At 47.5% G+C, this 26,745-nt stretch overlaps 2 protein-coding genes across 8 annotated transcripts in view; one reads left to right on the plus strand and one right to left on the minus strand.

The window, feature by feature from the left end:
* Positions 1-3,231: 3,231 nt before the first annotated feature.
* On the minus strand, positions 3,232-20,997 carry LOC111173528 (uncharacterized). Its single transcript, XM_089903555.1, has 4 exons — positions 20,752-20,997; positions 20,040-20,238; positions 5,875-10,055; positions 3,232-4,144 (listed from the first exon to the last, which is right to left on the minus strand). The coding sequence occupies exons 1-3, from the start codon at positions 20,995-20,997 to the stop codon at positions 8,941-8,943; spliced, it is 1,560 nt and encodes a 519-aa protein (XP_089759681.1). The 3' UTR covers positions 3,232-4,144; positions 5,875-8,940.
* Positions 9,489-26,745, plus strand: part of PLEKHA2 (pleckstrin homology domain containing A2) — a 56,986-nt gene continuing 39,729 nt past the window's right edge. The window contains exons 1-2 of one of the 7 annotated variants that reach the window (XM_022571262.2): positions 9,489-9,652; positions 21,025-21,188. In XM_022571262.2, the coding sequence (XP_022426970.2) occupies positions 21,048-21,188 (141 nt within the window). In that variant the 5' untranslated portion in view covers positions 9,489-9,652; positions 21,025-21,047. Of the gene's footprint in view, positions 9,653-9,890; positions 10,021-10,058; positions 11,836-17,641; positions 19,676-20,060; positions 20,261-21,024; positions 21,189-26,745 lie in introns of those variants that run through there. The other 6 variants (XM_022571263.2, XM_022571259.3, XM_022571260.3 and 3 more) reach the window with 6 other exon arrangements.

Raw genomic sequence — 26,745 nt, forward strand, 5'->3', positions numbered from 1 at the left:
CTGTGCTATGCGGCTGCTTCCCACTAGCTAAGTATTTTACATTTGGTAGTGTATATGTGTCGATTCTACTCTCACTTCACCCCAGCTTCTCCCTCCCACCTCGTGTCCTCAAGTCCATTCTCTATGTCTACATCTTTACTCCTGCCCTGCAACTAGGTTCATCAGTACCATTTTTTTTTTTAGATTCCATCTAGGTCCATCCACCTCATTACAAATAACTCAATTTCGTTTCTTTTTATGGCTGAGTAATATTCTGCTGTATATCATGTGCCACATCTTCTTTATCCATTCATCTGTTGATGGACATTTAGGTTGGTTCCATGTCCTGGCTATTGTAAATAGTGCTGCAATGAACATTGTGGTTCATGTCTCTTTTTGAATTATGGTTTTCTCAGGGTATATGCCCAGGAGTGGGATTGCTGAGTCATATGGTAGTTCTATATTTAGTTTTTTAAGGAACCTCCATACTGTTTTCCACAGTGGTTTTTTAGGTTCCACATATAAGTGAGATCATACAGCATTTGTTTTTCTCTGTCTCACGTTACTTAGCATAATGCCTTCAAGGTCCATCCATGTTGCTGCAAATGGCAGGATTTCCTTCTTTTTTATGGTTGAATATATTTCATTGCATATATATATGTGTGTCTATATATATGTGTGTGTCTATATGTATATGTGTGTCTATATATATATATACATATATATATATACACCACATTTTCTTTATCTATTCATCTGTCAGTGGACACTTTGTTTCTACATCCTGGCTATTGTAACTAATGCTGCAGTGAACATGGGAGTGCAGATATCTTTTTGAGATAGTGATTTTGTTTCCTTCTGATATATACACAGAAGTGGAACTGCTGGATCACATGGTAGTTCTATTTTTAATGTTTTGAGGAACCTCCATACTGTTTTCCATAGTGGCTATACCAATTTGCATTCCAACGGTGCCCGAGGGTTCCCTTTTCTCCACATCCTTGCCAACTTGTCATTTGCTGTCTTTTTGATGATAGCCATTCTGATACGTGTGAGGTGACATCTCATTGTGGTCGTGATTTGCATTTCCCTGATGATTAGTGATGCTGAGCATCTTTTCATGTACCTGTTGGCTATCTGTATATCTTCTTTGGAAAAATGTCTATTCAGTTCTTCTGCCCATTTAAAAAATCAGATTGTTTGTTTTTTTGTTGTTGAGTTGTATGAGTTACTTACATATTTTGGATATTAATCCCTTATCAGATACTGCAAGTATTTTCTCCCATTCCGTAGGTTGCCTTTTCATCTTGTTGATGGTTTCCTTTGCTGTGCAGAAGCTTTTTGGTTTGGTGTAGCCCCACCTGTTTATTTTTGCTTTTGTTGCCTTTTGTTGCTTTTGGTGTTAAATCCAAATAAATCATTGCCAAGGCCAATGTCAAGGAGCTTACCCAGTATGTTTTCTTCTAGAGTTTTATGGTTTCAGGTCTCCAATATTTTAATTTATACACTTTTCTTTTAGGTACTTTTTATTTGTAAAGTCTTTTGTGGGGGCATTAAATAATTTTTTAAAAATTTATTATTAAGCAAAAGAAACATAATGCACATAATATAATATCTGAAAAATATACAAGGGCATGAATGAGTCCTGTCTCCTCTTACCACCTCAGAAGTGATCTCCTCCCCAGAGGCCACCACTCTTACCAGCAAAACTATATGAAAATTTCTGATCACAGTTCAAACACATTTTCCTACCCCAAGGTCATCACTGGGAATGAAGAAGATTGTCTGGGGCACATATAACCTCTGGGAATGCTTGTTAACTTTTCTTTCCCTCCTTTGTTGTTGTCAGCTAATCCATTTACAGAGAGGAATGAACTGAATAAAGTCATTTTCCCATCCCCCTCCCTCCTCCATCTCCAAAAGCTTTTCTATTTTCTTGGTTTCTAATCCACTGAGGACTGGGAAACCACATAACTGGACCTTCTGAAATTAAATCTTCAGCCAGAATCAAAGAGCAAGCCTAAGAAAGGCATCTCCATGAAGATGCAGGGACTTGGCTACGCAGAGGCTCTTCCCCTCTTACCTTCCGGTTCAGAGTTCTGTTCCAGGGATTGAAGTTACCAGAAAGTGACCTCCAGGTCAGGACCATGCTCCTGATATGTCTTTGCAGCAAACCAGGACTGTGACACCTTCTGACATTATATGCTGGAGGGAGCATTTGGCCACTTATCCAATTAGAACATCCAAACCATCATTATGCATTATGTGTAAGGATAAATCTAGCTTGTTATTGTTTAATTCCTAAATGAAGGAGTTAAGCTGGACTGGGCTAAAACCTCCAGCCTAGTGTTGCACTTAATTTTAACAACATTTGACAGACATGTGGAGTCATCATTACAAATTATGATGAAATTTGAAAGAAGATTCCTTAGCAAATTACCTGTCTCCAGTGACTCATACTGAGTTTCACCAGTTCTCGGGGTTCAAACTGCCAGTCAGTTTTGTATATCTCTTCCAGTGGCAGGAATTTTAACATGAATGGATATAAAGTTGGCTAAAATTTCTTGAAAAATATATCAAAGACACAATTATTTTTAAGTTGAAGATAAAGTTAGTGGTATGTTGTTGCTTTTTTTTTTAAATCACAAAGCAGCTGTGAGATCTCTGAGGTACTTTTATTTTTTATTTTTTTTCATTTTAACATCTTTATTGGAGTATAATTGCTTTACAATGGTATGTTAGTTTCAGCTTCACAACAAAATGAATCAGTTATATATATACATATGTTCCCATATCTCTTCCCGCTTGCGTCTGAGGTACTTTTAAATTAAAAACTAGTTATTTGCTTATAAAGCTAACTTTTTTCCTATAATCATAAAATAATACATGCTTATTGAAGAATACTTGGAAAATTCAGAAATAGAAAGGATTCTTTTTATAAATTTATTTATTTTATTTTTGGCTGCATTGGGTCTTCATTGCAGTGCTTGGGCTTTCTCTAGCTGTGGTGAGCAGGGACCACTCTTTGTTGCAGTGCGCAGGCTTCTCATTGCGGTGGCTTCTCTTGTTGCGGAGCGTGGGCTCTAGGCACGTGGGCTTCAGTAGTTGTGGCACGCAGGCTCAGTAGTTGTGGCGTACGGGCTTAGTTGCTCTGCAAGCATGTGGGATCTTCCCAGACCAGGGCTCGAACCCGTGTCCCCTGCATTGGCAGGTGGATTCTTAACCACTGCACCACCAGGGAAGCCCCTAGAAAGGATTTTTAAAAATAAAATATTTGTTCACTCTTCCTCTTTTGTACCTTTTGAACTTTGTACGGTGTGCATATATTTCCTATTGACAAAATAATGAAGGACATAAATCCATCTGTTCAAATATCCTGTTTGATTTTCTTTGTTTTGTAATCACCAGCTTGTGTTGTGAACCACTGAAGTAACAGCCAACCCGCTTCACTGACCACCATAGGCATCTCTTGGAATAAACCAGGTAGTTTATTCCAGTTGCCAACTTTAACTATATTCACCCCCAGTATTTTCTAATCGTAGCCCCTATGTAGGCTTGGTGCTGAGGAAATGAATTATGAAACTAGTCTAAGCAAAAATAAAGTTTAGTACGAAAGCAAGGTCAAAAATAAAATTTAGTACGAAAGCAAGGTCAAGGATCCAAACCTAAGGTATCTATCTATTCATTCTCTCTCTCTGATTCCACAGGCCCAGTTCTTCCCTTGTAATCACAGGGCATCACTGGGGATGCAGGATTCCAAGCCATGCACTGCCCTTGTTCAAACTGACAGAAAAACAACGTCATCAGCATGAATCAATAGGAATGGTGCATTTAGCCAGGAGACTCTTATTTCTGGGGACTGGATGGGCACTTCATTTTGAAGTTTATATTAGTGTCAGATTTAGCAGTATGGCAATGTTTTCCAAACTTTGTCACAGGGAAGTAATTTTGGCATGTGTACATATGTAATGTCTATATATGTATGTATGAGTATAAAAAGTACTATAGAGTGGGTGGCTTACACAACAGAAATTTATTTTCTCACAGTCTGGAGGCTGGAGTCCGGGATGGGGTTGCCAGCATGGTTGCGCTCTGGTGAGAGCTCTCTTCTAGGACTGCAGACGGCTGCCTTCTTGCTGTGTGTTCACACGGCTTTTCCTTGGTGCTGTGGAGACAGGGAGAGAGATCTCTTCCTCTTCTTATATGGCCATCAATCCTATTGGATTAGGACCTCACCCTTATAAACTCATTCAACCTTAATTACCTCCTAAAAGCTCTACCTGCAAATGCAGTCAGATTGGGAGTTAGGTCTTCAACATATGACTTTTATTTTGGAAGTAGCATAATTCACCAGATATATATACATATATATATATATATGTATATATTACAAATTTGATTTTATATACACACTTCCAGGTATTTCACCAAAGTTTTCTCGTTTTTGATTTTATTTTATTACTGTCCCTTACTGCAGCCCTTATCCTATAAACAGAAATTGCCAATGTTCTTCTATTTTTCCTATTCTCAAGGCTCTGAGAATTGGAGCTAAGCGATAACCCTGGGTGTTGGGCAGGGACCACTGAACCAGGACTCACAACTCATGTCTTGCTATGTGATTCTGAGACTGTATCTCTCCTTAAAAACCTAAAGTCTTCCACCTGTAAAATGGGATTAATAATCTATAAACCTGTGAAAGTGTGAAGAAAGAATAGTTAATAATTTGTCGTGTAATGTTAGCTCTTTGTAATAAAAGTTTCAAAATGAAATGCAAAGATTTTAATTCAAAGGTATGAAGCTGATTGTTAAAGTTTAACAGACATTCTCAGCAATTACCATGTGCCCTAAAAACATTAACTCAGTCTCAACAACAATGGTATGAGATAAGTTATCTGTTATCACCACCTTCTCCATTTTATAGAAATACAGAGAAGCAGAGTAACTGGTCCATGGCTATAGAGCTAATTAGGAACAGAGTCAGGAGTCACATCCCGGTGGCAGCTTGGTGTTGAGAGACCAGTTACCATGCAGTCATGAACTATGAAATTGCTGCTTATTTACTTCTAATAGTGTCACTTCCTTGTTCAAAAACCTCCAGTGGCTCTTAAAGCCTAAAGTAATAAAGTAAAACTCATTTGCTTAGCAATAAAGACCCTCCAGCAACCTTTCTTTCCTGTTTTGTTCCCCATGAAAATCCTTTCTTCATCCTCCCTGCTTCCACCGTGCTCCAGCTGCACAGGACCAGTCACTTTATCTGGAACCCATTTATTCTCATGCCCCTCTCCACCTTCCACATTTTACACTATCTACACCTCCAAGGTTCTTCCAAAGTGCCATCTCCTTCATACATTTTCTCCTGCACCTCTCAACCCCAGCTGGTTGTTTTTTTCCCACAAAATTTTCTCTTTCCTCTTGTCCCTGCTTGTATTAGTTTCTGGCTTTTCTTTCCTTTTGTTACATTCCCTCCCAACTAAATGATGGGATTCTTGAGGGGTGCAATATGCTTTCTCATAGAGCTTTAAAATTTTTCATTATAATTTTAAATCATTATTGTTCTTCTTTGATAAGCAAATGTATGCAGGCTTATTGCAAAAAATAACACATTACAGAAATACATCTCTTAGAAAGTGAGATTCGTCATTATAGTCCCTCTTCCCATGCCCTAAGAGAACTGTGGCTAACAGCTTGGAATATAGTCTTTTAGACTTTTTTTCATGTAATACATATGTACGGTTTTCATTTACAGAAATGGGATTGTATTATACAGGCACCTTTGTACCATTTTTAGTCCTACTTATTTAGTATTTTTTCATATAGAAAAAATTTCGTATAGTATTTTTCATTCTTTTTTAACAGCTGCATAGTATAAGATTATACGGCATTACTGGTATTTACCTGTTCAATCCCTTGCTGATGAGAATGACAGTGATTTCCAAATTTCACTGTTATGCTGCAGCAAATGTGTATATATGTTCCAGATATACACTTCGTAGGTACACATAACCATACACTCCATCTATACTATATATATCTCCGGATGACTTTCTGTAGGACAAATCTTTGGACATGAAATTGCTAGCTGAAAAGGAAAGGAGATTCCAAATGATGATAATTATCGAAAATGTGGCGGGAAAGAGTCTTGTTTTATGTCTTCCTGAATCCTTCACAAACTTGGTGGTTAAGAGGGGGCCAGCTCTGGCGTCAGACTGCACAGGCTTGTAACTAGGCTTGGTCTCCATGTTTTAGTCATCTCATCTATAAAATGGGGAAATAGTAGTACCTTACTCCCAGTGTTGTAAGGCTTAAATGAGACAATACATGTAAAGCAATTAACATTTAGTAAGCACCTGGAAAATAAGTAAGTACAAGATATATGGGAGGAAAAATAGTTAATAGGTTCAGATCATTGTTTGCTGAATGAATAGGACTGAATAGAACAATAGTAGTTTGAGTAATCTTTCTAGAAATGGATGGTACTTTGCTATTGAAACCAACAACAACTCTTTATAAAATGACCAGCTAGCACTAGAAGTGCGATGGCCTTGGCGCAATTCATCTTTGTGCGAAATTAACTGGCCTGAACCAGGATCAACCACTGACCTTGGCCTCTTCAGTCCCACACTTTCCCCAACGGAACTACCTGGCCCCAGCTTCAGCCCGGTACCTTCCATAATGGTTGTCTCTAAGGACAGAGCACAATGTGGTTCCCCAGAGGGTGCCCTGGCTCACCACTGAAGGTCGTTAGGGCATCTAGTTACCCAGCCGTGAACACTGAAAATGAATAGAAAAGTGCATAAATGGGTATAGAGTATAAGGCTCTCTGTTTAAATTCTTAGGTTCTGGACCAGTAGTCTCCATCTTCATGGAGAGGTTCCCACATCAATACTAGAAGATTCTGGGGGTACTCAACCCTGGGTTCCAGAAACACCTTTGCCACTAACCAGCTGCAAAACCTTCAGCAAATTGTTGAACCTCATCTTGCACTGATACAACAGGGGACTGAGATAGCTGATGTGAAAGGCCTTTTTTGACATTCCTTTCCCAATAGGCGGAGTCACATTTTCAGACATCCGGGCTGTTTATTGCACTGAAAAAAATGAATGCATAAAATCAGTCAATGTAAATACTTTCAAAATGTGTCGGAGATGGCAAAAGGACCACAGCAGGGCTCAGACTCAATTGACACTCTGTGCCACTACGGGAGGGGGTGGCAGGAGACCTCTGAGGAAACAGTGGAAATACAGGAGTCAGAGAAGAAATTGTAATCTAACTGGGGCCAGGTCCTGGCTAGCGATAAATGTGGCAGTAAACGGGGATCCCAGTGAAGTACAAGCATCACCCAAAGTGCACTGATGACCCCCACCCCCACCCCAGCCCAACACTGGAGTCAAATTGTCCCCATCTTCTCAGGCCCATTTCAAAATTCACTACTTCCTTCTCGAGGACCCCTCCCAAACATATGCGTGTGCACGCACACACACATGTCTTGTTCCTCTAAAAGTTGGTAGTACTTTGTCACTCCGTGCCATTTTCATGGCATTTCCAGGAGGGATACAAGGCTGCGTCAACCTCCTAGTAACACTTGCATCCTCTCGACGAGCTTTGCCTCCCAGGCATCCAGTACAGTAGTGCTCAGGAAATATTTGTGGCTCTGTGACTGAGTAACTCAGGCAGGCCCCACAGGGACTAGAGTTTTATGGGGTTTAATATGTACCATACCATGGAATCTGAGACTTTTTACCTCATGGCTCATACTGGAAACCATCCGTTCCAGTCGGATTTACTGGGAGCTGGATGGAATTTTGTTCCATTTCACCCTGAAAACCATAATCTAATTTTTAAATTCAAAAACATTTACATAGCACCTACTTCACGTTCGGCAGTAATCCAAACACTCTACAAATGTTAACTCATTCACTCTTTGTAAGCATCCAGATGTAGAAAATAAGGCGCGGAAAGGTTGTCACTTGCTCTGGGATCAAAGCTAATAAGCACCACAGCTGGGATTCAAACCCAGGCCATCTGGTTCCAGAGTATATGCTCTGCCTGAAATTTATGTGAGTGGCAAAAATCTTCATGAGCAGATAGAAAAAAAAAAAATTGACGTCGATGTATTTATTTCAAAGGAAATGCTTTTTTTCTTGTGTCCCCCTTTCCTTCCTCATTCAAAGCAAAATGTTCTAAAGCAAACAGTCTTTTTTCACACCTGAGAGAGCAGGTTGGTTCATTTTTGCTTTGGCAATCAAAATGGAAGAGGAAACGTGCGGTTTCATCACTGGTGCTTTCGGGGTGTGTGCTGAGCGTGGTCCTACCTTCCTCCCGGCTCGTCTGGCTGGGGCCCCCCTTCCCCCAGGCTTTGCTGCCTCAGGTCCTGGAGACTTTTTAACAGTCTGCCTTTCCCCTTCCAACACTGGGACGTGGACAAGCCTTTCCCGCAATCCCGCCCATCCAGCCTCAAGGGTCTTCTTCGGCCCTCCCCTGCGTCAAAGCCTTGTAACTAGGACTCGACCTTATCAACTATATTTGCACCAAAATCCCCAGGAATCGCAGCTCCCGGTCGGTCCTCCATCCCAGGGTCAATCCACTACGTTTCTGTGTTTCGAATGTTATGTGCCTGGCTGCATGTACATTGAAATATCTATCTCCTCACGTGCGAGGCCGGCGTCAGAACCTGACAGACGAGCCATTGATAACTGTGGGACCCAGGGCAAATTCCTTAACGTCTCTGAGTCTCGGTTTCCTCATCGTGAAGGGGATTGATACCCATAGGGTTGCAGCGTGGATCAAATGCGGTAACGCAGAGGCTGCACCGGCACCCGACAGTTCTCTTAGGTTCCTCTTGGCAATATTACTTAATACCTGCTGCTTGTCTGTTTCCCATTTTTCCCCAGAGCTCCCGCCCGCTCCGAGGGCTGGAAGGGCGTCTTTGCGCCACGCTCTGAAAAAGTCCCTATACAGCCGTTAGAACTTACGACCCCCCTGGGCTCCCGGGGCACATGCATGACAACCCGGGAGAATCTGAGATGCTTCCTTCGACGCTAACCCTAAACCCCGATGGCTGAAGGCTCCGGGTCCGGGGAAGGCCCGGCTGAAGTCGCTGGAGCGGGGTGGGGGAGGAGGTGGGTGCTTTGGGAAGAATAAACGGGGTAAAGAGTGAGCCCGCGGGCCGGCTCGTCTCCCTGTTTCTAGGATGCCCTCATCCCCGGGCCCCTTTCCCACTCGGACACCTGCTGCCCGGGGCCGGCGTCGGAAGCAGGGCCTCCCCCGGCGCGGCCGAGGTGGTCCCGGCGCGCAGCCTCTGGGGCCGCCTCCGGGCGCCCCGCCCCCGCCGAGTCCGCGCAGCCCGCGCGCCCGGCCGCACCCCCTCCCAGCCCGCGGCGCCCCGGCACCCCTCTCCGCCCCCGGCGGGCTCGGCGGAGCATTGTACTCACATCCGGGGCTGGGTTTTGCTTTAATGCGAAACGTAATTAACCCGGAAAAAAGAGCCGAAGGACAGGAGAGAAGGAGGGAGGGAGGAGGGGAGGAGAGGGAGAGGAGCGAGAGGCGCGAGAGACCCCGAGAGTTTGGCGGCGACAGACATCCCCCGAGAGCGACGGCCCGCGGGGCCCCAGAGGCGCTTCCCAGCCCGATGTAACCCACGCACCCTGCCCGAGCCCCGGCCCTGCGCGGCGGGGTAAGTGGAGCGCCCGCGCGGGCCCGGGAGCGGCGCGGCGCCGAGGGGCGGGCGGGGGGTGGGGAGCGCCCCCCTGCGGGCCGAGGGGAGGTCGCCGCCGTCCCCCGGCCGCCTCCGGTGGCCCCCGGCGAGCCCGCAGGGCAGCCCCTCCTCCGGCTCTCGGGAGCGCCCGGGGTGGCCAAGGTCGCCGCCGCCAGGGGTCGGGCTGCGGGGTGGGGCCGCGGGCAGGGTGGGGGCGGGTGTTCTGCGGAGCTGCGTTTTCTCACGTTTGCAGCGGCGAAACTTCTCTGCGGGTTCTGGCGCTGGGGCCCCGGCTCGGCCACGACTGCCCGGGCAGCGGGTAGGGGAGACGAGCAGAGAACGTGCAGGCAAGTCCCCGGGGGCACGGATGGGGCCGTGGAGACTCATCTTTCTCTTCCCCTATTACCTTATTCCGTGGCAGGCCTAGAAGCCTCCCGAGGGAGATACCTCCCTTCCCTCTGGGTCCAGCCCGGGCCCCTCGGGCTTCTGGAACTACGGACTCTGGGGTGACTTAAAGGAAACTGTCCTAAAATGCAGATTTGGTGTCAGGTCGGGAAAGCACTCGAGGGGAGCTGTCTGTCTGTCTGTCTGACGAACTTCTTCCTCACCTTACCCGCTTCCCTCTTCTGCTCCAGTTCTGAAGACTGCTATTTCATCGAATTAAAAAAAAAAAAAAAGAAAAAGAGAAAAGGGAAAAGAGAGGCCTTGTAGGAACGAAAAGTGTGAGAGGAGGCGCGGCAGGGCCACCTCACTGGGGGCGGACCCATCTCCTCCCCAGGCCAGCCCTGAACCCCCAGCCTCTCGCTGTAAGGTTTCCTTGCTACTTGGTGAATCTTCCCCTTCTAACTCCTTCTCCCGCCACCCGCCCCGTCTTTCTTTAGGACTCCAGATGGGGATTTTCAGAGGAGAGTAACCCGCAGAGAAGGGGAGGGGACAGGCATTCTACCGGGACGCCAGCGGTGACACCCCCGAGGCATCTCGGTCCGCTGAGTGGTGGTTGCACTTGGGCTGAAGTTCCAAAATTGTACTTCTGTTTTCTTAATATATCTAAGTCAATCCCCTTTTTCCTCCTTTCTGGAGCTTCATCATTTTTCTTTGTTTGGTGGCAAAGCCTTCAGAAACAGTAAAGCCAAAGATCTTGAAAGAATCGAAGTGTTTGTTTTCTATTTCAGTTGCATTCAGCTGACATTTATTGGGTAATTAAGACACGAAAGGCAGTGATGAACAAAATGTAGCCTCTGTCTTCAGGGAGCTTACCATCTGATGGAGGACACAGGCGGTACACCAGGGCCTAGGACACAATGCAGATTGCTAAAATAGAGATCCAGCATGCTTTGAGAAGCCAGAGGAAGCTTTAAAAGCCTTCTCATCCTTTCATATATTAGCCTTCACCATCGTGTGCCACTTGAACGCAGGTGACTTTTGCCATAGCTTGCAGTCTAGACTCTGTGGCCAGCCTGGTGTGTGACATCTACTAGGTGCTAAGTAAACGTTTCTTGAATGAATGAGTGAGTGACTGCAAGCGCATGAATTGTTGGCCCCTATCCAAATGGAAGAGAAGAGAGCAATGTGGTGGTGCCTCAAGCTCGTTTGAGCTGGTTCATGAGGGCTTCCCTTGGGTGTTGCCTTTGGACCTAAGTATCCTTCGCCCTCCTTGTAAGCCCCGCTTTTGACAAAGTGCCTATGGCACTCCTACTGATGGGAGCCTCGCTCACTTCACAGATGGGTAATCACCTAGGTATGGATTGGGGAACCACCTGCCCTTTGGTGGAGAGTTTGCAGTGCTTCTTTTCCCCTGTCGTTGGTGCTTGCTTCTCTCTTCTGTGTAAGGAAGTAGGGCCTGCAAATCCCATCGTGTCATCGTAGTGAGCTGAACTGTAATTCAGCTCGGTGTTTTCCCCCGAGGTTAAAATAAATCCTGGAGACATGCAGATTTTGGTCGGTGCCTACTTATGGAGAGATTCTGCAAAAATGGGAAGGGAGAATCATCAGCCCCATCAGCCAGCCACGCCCCTCCGAGCAGCCCTCCTGCTGGCTTGCCTGGTATTTGCCGAAAGTGCCAGATCACTAGGGAGCCGGGAGCAGCAGGGCCTCGATCTCCGGATGTGCATCCAGCTGGCGCTTCATTGATCTCCGGTCTTCTTCATGGGGCAGGTGGGCAGGTGGGTGATGCCCCTGTTAAAAGGCTGGAACGCCTCAAATTAGATCTTGCTGTGGCCCCAGTGCAGTAAATATCTCTTCTGTTTCCCTGAAACTGTAGTAAGTAGTTATTTTGGCCGAGATAGTTGTGGAGCTTGGAAAAGATGATCTGGGTGCTGGGGCGTTGCACTGCTCGGCCGCTTCCCTCTTCCCACGGCTGCCTTACTTTCAGTTTTCCACGTGTCTTAGTGAGCTGGAGAGGACTCCGGCAATCCAATCTGTTAGGCTTTGGAAAGGAAGGAAGCAGAGCAAATATTATAGTGTGACAGTCTATGGCAAGAGCAGAATCCTAGCCCCTGCCTGATATAAGCCCATCATCGAGCCAGGGAATTGGCCAGGGCAGGGAGATAGGGCGGCTGGGGGGTGGGAGGGATGGGGTCCCTTGCTTCCCGTTCTGCACAGGTCTGTGGTTGCTGTAGTGGGACAGTAATTGGAAGGCCCCGTTGACCTTTACTCCGAACCTTGGGCTGCCTTTCTGCCCGGCCAGCTGAGATAAAAAGGGAGGTCCCCTTCTCCCTGAGAAACACTGGGGTTAAAGTGCAAAGGCAAGGGCTCGCCCTCCCATCAGCTAGGACTCCCTTTTGGCCATCCATTTGCGGAGCGGATCTCTGCTGCTGTGATTCTCCCACGGGCCAAGCAGGAGGTGGCTCCAGAGACCCTTCCTTGGCATCTGATCGCAGGCCTGGTTCTGTTAACTTTCAGGGTGGCCTGGCCGAGATGGAGTCGGTGGATCTCTTGGACTGTTTTTTTTTAACCTTTTGGAGAATTTTCGAGAAATATGATGGTTCTTGGAGTAGACGGAAGAGTAAGGGCAGCTTATGCCTTTCCTTATGAGGGATTCCAGTGTCACTGCCTTCCCAGCGGGATTTACTTATTGATATTTGAGGGGTGGAGACGGCCTGGCAGCTGCCTGCCCTGTTTTACCTAGCGGTGGGGGTCATGTACTACTTGTTAGGCACTACACACGCACACATCTCAACAACAACAATTACACAGTGCTTAGTCTTTGCCAGACCTCCTCTTAAGCACTTTTCACACGTTATTTCGTTTAATGCACACAGCAGCCTTTGAAGTAGGTACAGCGATTCTCTCCATTTTGCAAATGAGGAAATAGGCCCTGAAGAGTTTAGTAGAGTCTGTCTGACTCTAAAACCCATGCTCTTTCACTTCACTCCAGCACAGCGGTGGGTCACTGAAATCAGCTCGCCCTCTTCAATGGTCACGTTCTTGCAAGAGTTTTGTCAGACGCTCTCAGACCCATCCTTGTCACCTGCACGTGCTCTGTGCCACACCTGGCCCCTCCTCCGTCCCTACATCCAGAGACGAGAGCACAGTGCCTTTAGACAGGCAGGCTTGGGCCCTTTGGACTTTCCCCCCAGCACTTTGCAAGAGGCTAGTGCGTAGGAGAAATAAGGATGCTTTCTTTTCCTTCTCCTACTGCCCAGGTTTTAGTGGGTGAGAAGGTCCAACTTTTAAATGAAGATGAAGCTCCTGTGCTGTTACCAGTAAGAAGGCCTACAGTGAAACTGAATCGCAGAGCCTAGTAACTGGATTCTGAAAGTGGGAGATCTCAGTTTTTATAGGCTATTTATAACCCCTGGGGCTGGTCCCTGTGCTGGTGAACTCTCTGGGGGGAGGTGGTCTCAGGAGCCTTGAGTCAAGGGCAGGCCTTTGTTTCATACCAGCTCTAACAACCACATTTTCTCTGAACATAGATGAGGCTGCTGTTCAGAGAGGTCAGGAGTGTTTAAAACATTTTGCTGTTTTTGGCATCTTTGTTGGAGTGGTATCAGTAGTCAGTCGTTCCTGCCGTTTCCCCAGTATTTTTTTCCCTTAAAAAATTCCTCGAGTGTCTCTTGCCCTCCATTGAGAGTTCTTGGGTCCAGGGGACGTCGGGCACCTTCTCTTACCCTCCCCATTCCTGTGGATGTCTGCATTCCTCAGCCTGCTCTTCCGCTGGGAATGTGTTCTCAGTACATTCTCTTCTCTCTCACATTATTCTCCGGCCTCAGACTATTTGGAATGTGCTCTTATGACAGCTTCAGAATGCAATGATGTTATAACGGTAGGAAATAGATGTTCCCACATTTTGGAAGTTAGAGTCTTTGGCCCAGTCTCAGAGCTGTGTTCTGAAATAGCCACGCTTGTGTTTTGTTGTTGTCATTCTTGTGTTTTTACTGGGCCCTGAGCATTCGTGGGCCCTCCGCAGTGCACCCTTCTGTAGGTGGGAGATGGAAACATAGGCGAACTCTCTGTTCGCATGGCCCATACGTTTTCTAACCTCCACACGCCAGTTCCTGTCTGCTTATTACGGTCCTCTCTGAGACCTCTGATGTCATTTCCCGATTAACTTTCTCCTGTAGAAATTTAGCAATTTCCAGTTGGTATCCCTCTCACTTACCACTGATGCTACTGTCCCCAGCTTCTACCCTCGAGGATGACAAGATAGCAGACGTTTTCACTGCATCCCTGCCCGCCCCCCTATGTTAAGAAACGCCTTCCTCACTTTTTTCTGGAGCAAAATCCCTGAAATTCCCTTTCCTACCAACGCCAAGTAACATGAAAGAAAAATAACCAAATTTAAAAATGGATTCATTTTTTTTGAGTTTTGAACTACCGGAGATTATAGTGGATTATTTCATCCTGGGGCCAATACCATTTAAGGCTTTATCTCTGTTACCACTTTCTTTCGTTTGTATTTACCTCAGAAGTATCGGGACGATCAGGCAGATGAATCTCCCTTATTTCACTCTATTTTTTCCTGTATCTTCAAGCCACATTAGAGATCTTACAAATAAGACGTCCAGTACAGTAAGCCAGAGCTTTCATGACTTAATAGCTCTTCAGCTTTTCTTTAAAAAAAAAAAAAAAAAACCTATTTATCCATCTTTTCATTCATCTATCTAGACATTTAACTTAAAGACGTCAGTCCCATCTCCCAAGTTTCAAGAAGGACAATTCCACTGGGGGGGTCTTTGTCGGAATCCGTGCTTCTGGACGTGCTGTGCTGCAGGCTCTGTGACAGCAGAGGGAAAGAGGCACTGACTTGCGTGTGAATCTTCAGTTGACCCCCAGGACAGGGGCTCCTCTTATGAAGACCAGAGAGCAAGCAACCAAACCCACAGAGGAAAGAAAGAGCCTCTCTTAGGGGAGGCTGCAGTAGGAAGTAAGAAACCCAACTAGATTGGAGGGTGCCAATGCCCTCTGGGTGGGTACCTATCTTTTGGGCAATTCTGATGGGTGGAACATGGCTTTATTAGATTTAAGACTTTGAAACACTAAGAAGTCCCAAGAGCGCTATAATTTAGGCAAGGTTTTGCTTGTTTATGGACTCTGGAGAATTGAGAAATTTATTCTCAGCTTCAAAACTTGTACGCTGGGGATGGGGGTGTGTGTGGAGTTAAATAGCTTTCCCTCCTGCTAAATAAAGTAACATACATTTCCTGTAGAAAATTTGGAAAATATGGAAAAAAATATAGATGTAGATAAAATTCGCCTGTGACCCATAGATAATAACTGCTAATATTTTGGTGCCTGGATGTCAGTCTTTTTCTATCCAAATATAGAAATATAAAAATAACACTTAGAGGACTGGGATCATATTCTAAATCATATTATTGTATCTTTAAAAAACTTTGGGGGAGTTTTTCCCTAATTCATTTAAAAGTACTTGAAAACATAGCTATTTAAAGATTGTGCAACATTTCCTTATGTGAATGTCCTATCACTTATTTATTATTCCCTAATCATTTGGACATTCAGGGCATTTCCAACTTTGTGTCATTATAAATTCTGTTGCAGTTGCCATCGTTTTATTTTAATCTGTATTTGCATCTTTGTTTATTTACTTGGACGGAATTCTAGAAGTAGAATTTCTGGGTCAAAGGATAGGAACATTTTTAGCTCTCTAGTTCCATACCGCCAAATTGCTTTCCGGAAAGCTTCATACTACTGTCCCGGGTGTATAAGAACCCTAGGAAGTGTCTTCAGGAGACAGCCTTCTTACTTTTCTTCCCTGCTAATGCCTCAGTCTCCCATTGGGACATGTTTTATTTTCTTAGGGTCTTGGTCCCAAGTTGTCTCTTGTATATTAATGAGCCTGATAAAGATGTCAGTTGTCTCAATTCCTAGGGGAGAATTTTATTCTTGGCTTGAATCTCCTCCAATGATGGAGGCTAAGGCACTGGAATGGGCAGTAGAGGAGATATTTGGGACGGGGATGTTGCCCTGTGCCCTCATCTCATTCGATGGTGGGCAGCCATTGATTCTTTTCTCATGAGCTTCATCTCGTCAGCGGGCAGGTGTTGGCCAGGAATCTCGGGTTAATCTGCTGATCAATGGGTAACTCCATGCAAAGTCCCTTTCTTTCTAAAAGTTTCACTTTTGGGAATTCCCTGGGGGTCCCGTGGTTAGGACTCTGTGCTTCCACTGCAGGGGGCCTGGGTTTGACCCCTCCCTGGTGGTGGAGCTAAGATCCTGCAAGCCTCGTGGCCAAAAAAGAAAGTTTCACTTTTACTATCAATTAAATATTTAACATATTTTCATTTGCAGCACATACTTAGCAACTTATGTACTAAGGAAATCTAGATGGTGTAAAACTTGCTGCTTTTCTATTTTACTTTTCATTAAGGTACATTATTTACTTATTTGAATTATTGAGATTATGTTTTGGTTTTGTTTGGGGGGTGTGTGTTTATGAAGAGAGAGAGAGAAAAGGAGAGAGGGAGGGAGGGAGAGGGAGAGAGAGAGAGAGAGAAATTGATTGTGTGCACACATAATTTTTTTTTTTGGTGTACGTGGGCCTCTCACTGTTGTGGCCTCTCCCGTCGCGGAGCACAGGCTCTAGACGCGCAGGCTCAGCGGCCATGGCTCACGGGCCCAGCCGCTCTGTGGCATAGTGGGATCTTCCCGGACCGGGGCACGAACCCGTGTCCCCTGCATCGGCAGGCGGACTCTCAACCACTGCGCCACCAGGGAAGCCCCACACATAATTTTGATTTGCATTTAACAAAGTCTAGGAAGGAATGTGAAGCAGGAAACAAACATGAAAAAATGTTCTGCCTCACTGGACGTCATTATATGTTTAAACTAGCCACAGTTTAAAATAATGAGAACATTCAATGTATGTAAGATTATAGCAATGGTAACAATATATTGCTGGCTGCAGTGTAAACAGATGAAATACTTTTAGAAAGCAATTTTGTAATAAGTCTCAAGAGTTATAAAAGTTCATAACCTATGATCTAGCCTTATTACTACTTGGAATTTATGCTGTATCCATGTGTAAAAGAAGAAAAAAGTATAAAAAGATGAATTTTAGCATTAGAAAAATTGGATATCATCTAACTGTCTAATCATGGAGAAATGGTTTAAGTAAATTATAGTAAATCCAGTCCAGTGATGTTATGCAACCTTTAAAAACACTGATTATAAAGACTGTGTAGCAACATGGAACATGTTTACGGTATAATTTAAAGTTTTAAGAAGGTTGCTTATGTGGACAGAAGCATGAAAAAGCATGCAAAAGTGAAAACAGTTGGCTAGAGTGATTTTTTTTTTTTTTTTTTTTTTAGTGGTATGCGGGCCTCTCACTGCCGTGGCCTCTCCCGTTGCGGAGCACAGGCTCCAGACGCACAGGCTTAGCGGCCATGGCTCACGGGCCCAGCCGCTCCGCAACATGTGGGATCTTCCTGGACCAGGGCACGAACCCGTGTCCCCTGCATCGGCAGGTGGACTTTCAACCACTGCGCCACCAGGGAAACCCTAGAGTGATTTTTTTTTTAATGCTAGCATTGTTATATTGTGAATTTTGCACTAGAAATGGAAAACACGGGGGAGATTGGCGTGCTTTGGAAAGACAGGGTGCTGAGTGCGGTGGGCCGAGGTCCCTTGCTGGGCACAGAGTCTGTGCTCTTTCTTGTCCGTGTGTTGTGATGGCCTAGGAGCTCCTCGCTGGGTGGTCTCGTTACGGAATTAGAGCGAAGGTGGAGGGGCTGGCCTGAGAGAGTACTGTCCGGTGCTCTGACACAGCCAGAACGCTTTGCACGCTGCCCCAGGAGATGGGCCGAGAGTCACTGTCCAGTTGAGGGACCCAGGATACGGTGGGGGTGGGCATGGGGCAACTCCTGGGGCGCATCACCCAGTGTCACCCTCCCCCCAGTATTTTTACACTGGGGAACTCGGTTAAAATGAAATTTAAGATAACAAGTGATTTTAAAGTTTAAAAGGCAGGCTAGAACTGTATAACCGAGGAGTGTCATGCAAGTTGGAAGGGACATTTCCAAGAGGTGATAGACAGTATGTGTATGTGCATCAGGGTGTCCTCCCCCTTATGGATCGGTTGCTGGCACTTCCTCTTCTCCCCTCCCTGCCTGGTTTTCAGGGCTGGGGGGGTGGTGGCAGAGTTAATCCCATCCGAGGAGCCTCTCTGGGAAAAAGGGGAGGAGCCAGCGGAGACTTGGACGATGCTGGGGGGCAGGTTGAAGAAGCAGGGAGAGGGGATTGGGGGCCGGTGGCGGCTGGCTCTCTGTACCAGCAGCTGCTGGGACAAGGGATGCACCCACGGGATGAGGATGCACTGTCAGAGGGCCGGGCTCGGGACTTCAGGTTTGTGTGTCTGCGCCACCTTTGGGTTTGTCGCTTCTGTGTGGGTGGGCTTGTTCGTTCTAACCACACTTCCCGTGTGATGCTTGGTTCTCCTGCCGCCCATCCAGCCCCCACCCACCTCCCGCATGCTGATGAGCGCTGTGACTCAGCTGCTTCTCGGGACATCAGAGCAGCTTTTTTGTTTCTGGGCTAGAACCACCGTCAGGAGATGTGCACCCAGATTTCTTCTTTTTATCCTCTTTCCTTTGGGTCCCTGAGGGTCCTCTCCCGCCATGCAAGTGGGAAGCCCCCTCTGCAAGAGTAGGCTGTTGGAGGATTGTGGAAACAGTGGCTTCTCTGGCCTCTGACTTGAGAAAAAGACAGGCCCCTTGGGCTGAAGAGGGGGCACTGGAAAGGCAGCGTGAAGTCGGGTGCTGTGCTTACTGGCTGCACCCAGAGACGGTTGGCTTTGTTATCCACTGCAGTTTATACCCTTCCCCTTAGGGATGTCCCGGGTGGCGACAGCGCTGAATCCCCCGGAACGTCTGTCTCTGTGGCTGCGCTGGCATCAGGGGAATTTGCTGAGTTTTCTTGGGGGTTGGGTGCACCCTCAATGCAGGGCTGACCCAGCCTTTCTGCCTGGGACTCCTGATTTCCCCTGATTCCCTGGGGGAAGCTGCATCCTTTCTCAGGGATCCGCTTCCTCCCCAACCAGCGCTGGGCCTCTCCGTCCCCATTTTTGACCCTACCCCTTGGCTTGAACCCATCTCTCTCCCTTTCCTGAACTCACTTTGGCCAGTGGTGAGACGGGAGCTGGGATGGAGGCTTAGTTTGGGGAGGTACTGAGAAGCTGGGGATCTGGCCACAGGGACCTCTGACCACGTGATGCACTGCGTGCAGGGGTGTCTCCCTCCTGGCCCTCACCCTCGGGGTCCTCCTCTCCCACTGTGCTGCTACTTCGTTTTCCTCTGCCCTCTTTCTAAACCTCCTCTTTCCACTTTTTCTCCTTTTCTCTCCTCCTCTTTTACTCCTTTCTAGCTGTGCTGTTTCATCTGTGTCCTGTTTCCCTGCGTGCTTTCCTTTTTGTCTCCCATCATTGCCCAGCGAGTCGCCGCGGGATCCCCTGACCCGCCTCCCTTCTGACTGAGTCATCTGCCCCGTTGGGATTCTGCCTGACCTTACCTGGAATCAAGGGATTCACTGTTTCCTGGCATCCTGGTGTGTGAGCAGGGTATTTTTTTCTTGGGGCAGCGTCTCAGCACCGCAAGGCCCCGCCACCATCCACATCCTTAGAATTCGCCTCGTCTTGTGGGAATGTGTGTCTCTGCATGTGGGACTTTCCTCCTGGCCAGGAAGCCTGCGGGCGTGGCATCTTGGTAGCTCAGGGGCTCACCCAGGGTCATGGTGCAGAGCACGGCCCGAAGCCAGCTGTCTCTCAGCTGTGCTTAGTCATAGGCTCAGGGCCATGGCGGGCTTGGGTCACAGTGAATTTTTGCTTTGTTGGAGCCAAGCAGGACCAGGGGTGGGTGGGGTGGGTGGCGTCTGTCCTTGAAGTTCTGACTGTCACGTGGGGTTTTCTAACCCTTGGGCACCGTGTCGCACTTCTGCAGTGCCTTGTGCGTCCAGGTGGGGTGTAGCTGCCTGTTGGAGGGTGCTTTTCCTCTTGGGGAGGAGAACAGAGCTCCTGCCTTTTCCTTTGGCTCTTCAGACAGACGGAAGGGAGCCAGGAGAGGGGAGGCCTGTCTGAGGGTGCGGAATGTCTCAAATCGCCGGACCCTCTTCTGCAATCAGGAAAGTGTTCAGGTTTGGGCTTTCTTCTGCTCCCTCATTCCTTCGATTACAAGTGGCTTCTGGGAAATGGCAAAGTGAAGGAAGTGATCCTGGGGCTGAGGGGTGTGGCCCTGCCCCAGGAACCCCTCGGATTTGATTCCTTGGTACCTTCATGGAGCTGGAGGGGCTGCTCTTCACACCTGAATTCTCGGCAGAGTTTATCCAGGTGTTTGCACGGGAGCTTAAATCCTTTCTGCAATAGTTTCTTTACATATAAATTGGGTCATAACCTACTTTACAAGGCTTTTCTGAAGAGTGATAACAATACCTAGTGTTTATGAATGCTTTGCCTGTCACGTACTTAATTCTCGCCAAAATCTGGTGTGGGTCCTATTATTATCCCCATTTTACCGATGCAGAAACTGAGGCATGGAAAGATTAAACAGTTGGTGGACACACAAACATCAGTAAGTGACTAGAACTGGGATTTGAACCCAGGCCCCTGACCCAGAGTCTAGACTCACATCTCCCATGCGTGTAAAGTTGCCTGGCACTCTGCTTGGCACGTAGTGGAGCCTCAGGAACGTTAGTTGAATTAATGGATTTTGGTGACTGTTCATGGAACAGAGCTGACAGACGTTTCCAGGGTCTGGTTGGGGTGGGACATCTGGGGCCCTGGGGAAGGCCACCAGTGGGAGAGGGTGGCAGCCTCCCTTCTGGCAGAGGGGCGTCAGGCCAGAGTGAGGCACCCGCTTTACTCTCCTTCTCATGGCCCCTCTCTCCCTCCTGCCACACAGGGTAATGTGAGCAGAGCCCAGGAATGCCTTATGTGGATCGGCAGAACCGAATCTGTGGGTTTCTGGACATCGAGGAGAATGGGAACAGCGGCAAGTTTCTGCGGAGGTACTTTATTCTGGACACGCAGGCCAACTGCCTTCTCTGGTACATGGACAACCCCCAGGTGAGAGGTGGTATGGGGAGGGGCAAGGTGGCCGGCCGCCCATCGTTGCTGGGGGGATGCACACAGGGTTAGCCTCAGGGGCTCCCTCTGTCATGGGCAGCCCCACCTGCTGGTCAGGAGGGAGGGAAAAACCCCACAAAGGCGCGCGCGCGCATTCACACACACACACACACACACACACACACACACACACGCATACACACATGCATACACACACGCATGCACGCATACCCACATGCACAGGAAACCATCCCAGACCTTAGCTGGAGGAGGAGGAAGCTCATCTCTCTCCTGCCCCTGGGGATCTGGTGCCTTTTCTCAGGCCTAGGAATTTAACCCTTGCAAAAGTCCGGCAGAGGCCGGCTGGGCTGGATGCAGGCTCTGAGGCATGGCTTCCTTCCTCTTACCTGTGTCAGGAGTGCAGCCTTGTGACCACTCCTGCTCTTCCAGTCTGGGGCTCCTGCCCAGCAGAGAATTGACCTGGTTCCCTGAACTGGACAAAGGTTGGACCTGTTTGGTGTCCTGCTCAGGGAGTCATAGGATCCTGGGTGGGAGGTGACTTTGGGGGCCACCCAGTTTGTGACAGATGAGAAACTGAGGCTCACATTGGAGTTGACTTTGGCAAGGACGCGGCAGAACGGGGTGACTCGCTTAGCGTTCTGGGGCATCAGGCACGAAGACGGCCCCCGAGGCTTTACTGCTGTGCCCGGGAATCCCTTGAGTCATCACCAGTCTGGGAAAAAGTTGCTCTGCTCCTGATTTGGGATCTCAGGTCTTCTTTTCTGGCGCTCTGAGTGTTGTTCAGTCTTCCCTTCCTGCTGCCCTGGAGCAGTCTGGTGGGTCCCACACCCCTTCCCGCCCCAAGGCCTGGCGTGGCCTGTGGACCCAGCAAGGTCGTGGGTCACAGCCCTGTTGGGGCGGGAAGGGGTGTGGGCTGAGAGCTGGCTCTCGTTCAGAGACTTGGGCAGAGGAGAGTCTGAATGTTAGGGGAGGGGTTTTGCTTTAAGAGGTGAAGTGGAAAAAATTCGGGTACTCACCCTCTAGAGGCCTTTGGCATTTGTCCTCCGGATTTGATGGCTGAGAGAAAATGCTATAAATACAGACAAGGTACTCAAGTCACTGCCACTAATCACCTTCTCTGGGAAAGACTTAACCCTAAGTAGAAGCCCCATGTTTCACCCCACATCCCTGGTAAACCCTTCTGTGGGCTACTTTCATTTAACGTGCTGAGCGTGCAGAGTGAAACCTACACACAGACCCTCCCATCCTTGACGTACCTGGAATGCTCACCTCTTACCATGTTTTGGTCTTGGGTTTGCCTTTGGGCTCTGCTACATCATTTTCCCTCCATTGCTCTGCACAGGTGCCCACAGCTGGGCCAACACATCTACTATGAAAGGAAGTAGCATTTAAGGTGCTGCCTTCCCACCGTTGGAGGGATTGGAATCAAGTCTTTGTTGCCAGTACAGTTGGCTTCTGATGGGCCAGGGCTGAGCCCCAGGCTGGGGTCTCTGGGTCTCCTCTTTTCCCTTTTCTCCCTTTGTGTCCCTTCTCCTGCTCACCTGCCTTATTAGCTCAGGTGTTTCGAATGGATTTTTGTCCTGATTTACCTGCTTAGTGCCATGCTTCCTGCCTGGACTGTTGTTATCGGAAATTCACATGCTTGGGGAATCCTGCCCAGCTGTTGCCAGCTCCCTCCCCCTGAGACTGGACCCTCCTTTACGCCCTGGGCCACAGGCTGAGAGTCTTGCTGTTGGCGATGGATCACCCAGGACCACACTGCCACCGTCTCGAGTCTCAACTGTTGGCAGTGCTCGGGATTTCCCTTGCTGTGTCCTGCCCTCTGATTTGGCTGTTCCTTGGTTCCAGAACCTGCACTTCCCTCGGGCGCTGTGCCTCAGGTCGCCTTGCAGGGGTCTCTGGGGTCAGCCTCTGCGGCAGGTCGCACCCTGCCCAGGGCAGCCTCCTGCACCTCTCTGCCCCCTGAGCTGTCAGGATGCTCTTTGTTCTAGAGCCTTCTTTGAGTTTGAGTTACAAATAGAACTTGTGGTCCCTGCTCGAGATTCTTTACATTTTCCCTGGAAGCAGAGGTTTTAGTTGGCTTGGCAGATGCCTAAAAAAGGAGAGTCTTGCTGTGACATAGCAATAGTTCAGAACATTTTACTTCTTCTTCAGTGGTTAGCTTAGCACTTTGTTGTGTTAACGCCAAACAGCCGTTCCAACTAAAGGGTAGATCTTTTTTGTAAGTTGTAAAATGGTATCAGTGAGCATTTATTAATACGTGCCACGCGCTGTTTTAAAGACTTCATTGGGTTTTTTTTTTTGAGTATATAAATGATTTTATTGCATAACAGTTAGTAGGCATTTTGGATACAGTTACTCTAATTTGGGACTTCCCTGGTGGCACAGTGCTTAAGAATCCGCCTGCCAATGCAGGGGACACGGGTTCGATCCCTGGTCCGGGAAGATCCCACATGCCGCGGAGCAGCTAAGCCCGTGCGCCACAACTACTGAGCCTGCGCTCTAGAGCCCGCGAGCCACAACTACTGAGCCCGCGTGCCACAACTACTGAAGCCCATGTGCCTAGAGCCCGTGCTCCGAAACAAGAGAAGCCACCGCAATGGGAAGTCCGTGCACTGAAACGAAGAGTGGTCCCCGTTCACCACAACCGGGGGAAGCCCACGTGCATCAACGAAGACCCAACGCAGCCAAAATTAAATAAATAAATAAATTTATTTTAAAAAAGCAATTAGTCTAACTTTAAGACTTTTTCTAAATAAAACATTTAGAAAAATGTTTTTATTATCTCACTCTCTTATATTTTTATTTATTTATTTTTATTGGAATATAGTTGATTTACAATGTTGTGTTAGTTTCAGGTGTACAGCAAAGTGAATCAGTTATACATATGCATATATCCACTCTTGTTTTAGGTTCTTATCCCATATAGGCTCATTGGGTTTTCATTTCATTCCGACAGGTCTAGTTGGTAGGCATCATTATCCTCATTCTAAAGGTGAGGTGGGTGAAGCAGAGAGGGAAAGAAATTTGCCCATGGTTTTGTCATAAGAACGTGACTGAGCCAGTATTCTAACCCTGGCCGTCTGAATCCAGCTCGCCTGCTCTTATTGCTGAGAATGAGACAGTCATCCTAACGCTGCTTGGGAGGAAGGAGAGCTCTCAAAGGTGAGTCTGTGATTAAGAAAGAGAAGCTGGGGGACTCTCAGGGCTGGGAGGTCCTCTAGAGGGCAGGTGGTTGTCTGGCTTTTGATCCAAGTGTCCAGCATTTGATAAATGTGAGCTCATTGAATGAACGAATGAGGCTATCAGAAGGGACGCCTCTGTGAAATGCAAAGTGTCCAGCACTGCTCTCCTGGGACTGGGGATGGAGTCTATACCCAATGCAAGCTCTGCAGAGTGGGGAGAAGCAGGGAGCCAGGAGTCAGGAGGAGATGGATGGGAGGTGACCCAGAAAAGCAAACTGGGGTGGAGGGGTTTGGCCTTTCCCTGTGGAGAAGGACATTGGGGACTGTGTGTAGTTACTGAACATCTTAAGTTTCTAAGGAAAAGGAGACACCTGATAGAACAGTTTAGGTATTTAATAGGCATTAATAAGCAGGATTCTTTCTGAACTCAGGTCTTTGACCTTTGCCTGTTTAAACCACTTGGAAGTCGGTGCTTGGGAGCCTGTTTTTACTACCACTGCTACTAGTATTACTAACTGCAGGTTATACTTACTGAGCGGTTGCCATATACCAGCCATTGTGCGGAATGCTTGGCGTGTGTTATCTCATTAGGTCCTCCCAGTAATCCTGGGGCGCGGGGACTCTCACTTTCTCTGCAAGGTGCAGAGATGGTCAGCGGCTTTGTTCAAGGCCATGCAGGTGGTAAATGCCGAGCGGGCCCTGGAGCCAGGTCTGTCTGACTTAAGCGTCTGCACGCCTCATTGTCTGCCTCTTTCCTCCAGCGGATATGTGTGGTCCGTCCTGTGCAGGGTCCTGGAGATGGTATGGAGGGGAATTCACCAGGAAGCTTCAGGTTTAGTTGGGGAGGTGAAAACAGCACACATAAAACTACAGTGCTAGTGGTTGCTGAGGGGGGAGGGGGGCAGGGGAGGGATGGAGTGGGAGTTTGGGATTAGCAGATGAAAGCTTTTATATAGAGAATGGATAAACAACACGGTCCTACTGTGTAGCCCAGAGAACTATATTCAATATCCTGTGATAAACCACAATGGAAAAGAATATGTTAAAAATAAGAATGTATGTATATATACACGTATAACTGAATCACTTTGCTGTACAACAGAAATTAACACAACAGTGTAAATCAACTAGACTTCAATAAAAAAATAAAATAAAATAAATTTACTGGTAAACAACAAAAACGAAAAACAAAACCCTACAGTGCTAAAAATCCCAGTCCCTCTTTATTTATTATTTTAAAATAAATTTTTAAAATTCATTCATTTATTTATTTATTTTTGGCTGCGTTGGGTCTTCGTTGCTGCACACAGGCTTTCTCTAGTTGCAGTGAGCGGGAGCTACTCTTCGTTGCAGAGCACGGGCTCTAGACGCACGGACTTCAGTAGTTGTGGCGCATGGGCTCAGTAGTTGTGGCTCACAGGCTCTAGAGCGCAGGCTCAGTAGTTGTGGCGCACGGGCTTAGCTGCTCCGCAGCATGTGGGATCTTCGCGGGCCAGGGAATCGAACCTGTGTCCCCTGCATTGGCAGGCGGATTCTTAACCACTGTGCCACCAAGGAAGTCACCCAGTCCGTCTTTATAACAAGGTAGCGTATCATTAAAGTGAACAGCCCAGATGCCAATAGTTTGGGTGAAGGAGAAGGGGTTGCAGTTTTCCCCTGCGGTCCAGGGAAGATGTAGAGCCTGGAGGTGGAGTCTCAGATGGAACGGTCCCAGGCCTGGGAGACAAGAGATCAAGGATGAGGTCCTGGCTCTGCCACTGAGTTGTTTTGTACGTTAGGCATGTCATCATAGGCACTTTGGGTGATCCTTAACCCGGCTTTTTGCCCTTCTGTTTCCCAAGGGGCTGAGACTAGAGCAAGACCTTTGAATTCAGCATCATTATTTAACACATATTTGCTAAATATGCCCCCTGTGCCAGGCATCAGCCTAGATGCTGAGGCTGCAACAGTGCATAAGACAAAGTCTGGGCCTTCATGGAGCTTGCACTGTAAGTGAGGATATAGAGGATTAGATAAAATTGCGGCAGGGAGAGAGAGCTGCAGGGCACCCCTTCAAGGAGGGGTGGCTTAGATCCAGGTCTGCAAGGATGAGCGAGGTTAGAGTCATTATTGCTACTAGCGATTCACGTTTGTAGCGCATTTTACAGGTTTGAAGCGTTCTCACTTATAGTATCTCACTTGACTGTTAGGCGCCTTGTCCTAAGCACAGCCCAAGGGGACAGGAGGGCACCTGTGAGGGAAGCAGCGTCACTATGGGACAGAGGCAGCGCCCAGGAGGGAAGGCGAGCTCGTCTGCTTGGAGGGTGTTCAGGCTTCAATTCCCCAGAAGGAGACCCTGAGACCGGGACTCA

Source organism: Delphinapterus leucas, chromosome 21, assembly GCF_059928025.1.
Source record: "Delphinapterus leucas isolate spDelLeu-1000000601 "Yukka" chromosome 21, BTC_Dleu_Yukka2, whole genome shotgun sequence".
Lineage (NCBI taxonomy): Eukaryota > Metazoa > Chordata > Mammalia > Artiodactyla > Monodontidae > Delphinapterus > Delphinapterus leucas.

What these genes read in the sequence shown, in the direction of transcription:
- LOC111173528 (XM_089903555.1), bottom strand. Translation starts at nt 20,997, where the DNA reads ATGAGAAGGAGAGTAAAGCGGGTGCCTCACTCTGGCCTGACGCCCCTC. An exon ending in ACTTTACACGCATGGGAGAT is followed by an intron (nt 20,239 to 20,751) that starts GTGAGTCTAGAC and finishes TCCTGATTGCAG; the next exon opens with AAGAGGGTCCGGCGATTTGA. An exon ending in GTGCGACACGGTGCCCAAGG is followed by an intron (nt 10,056 to 20,039) that starts GTTAGAAAACCC and finishes GAGAAAGATGAG; the next exon opens with TCTCCACGGCCCCATCCGTG.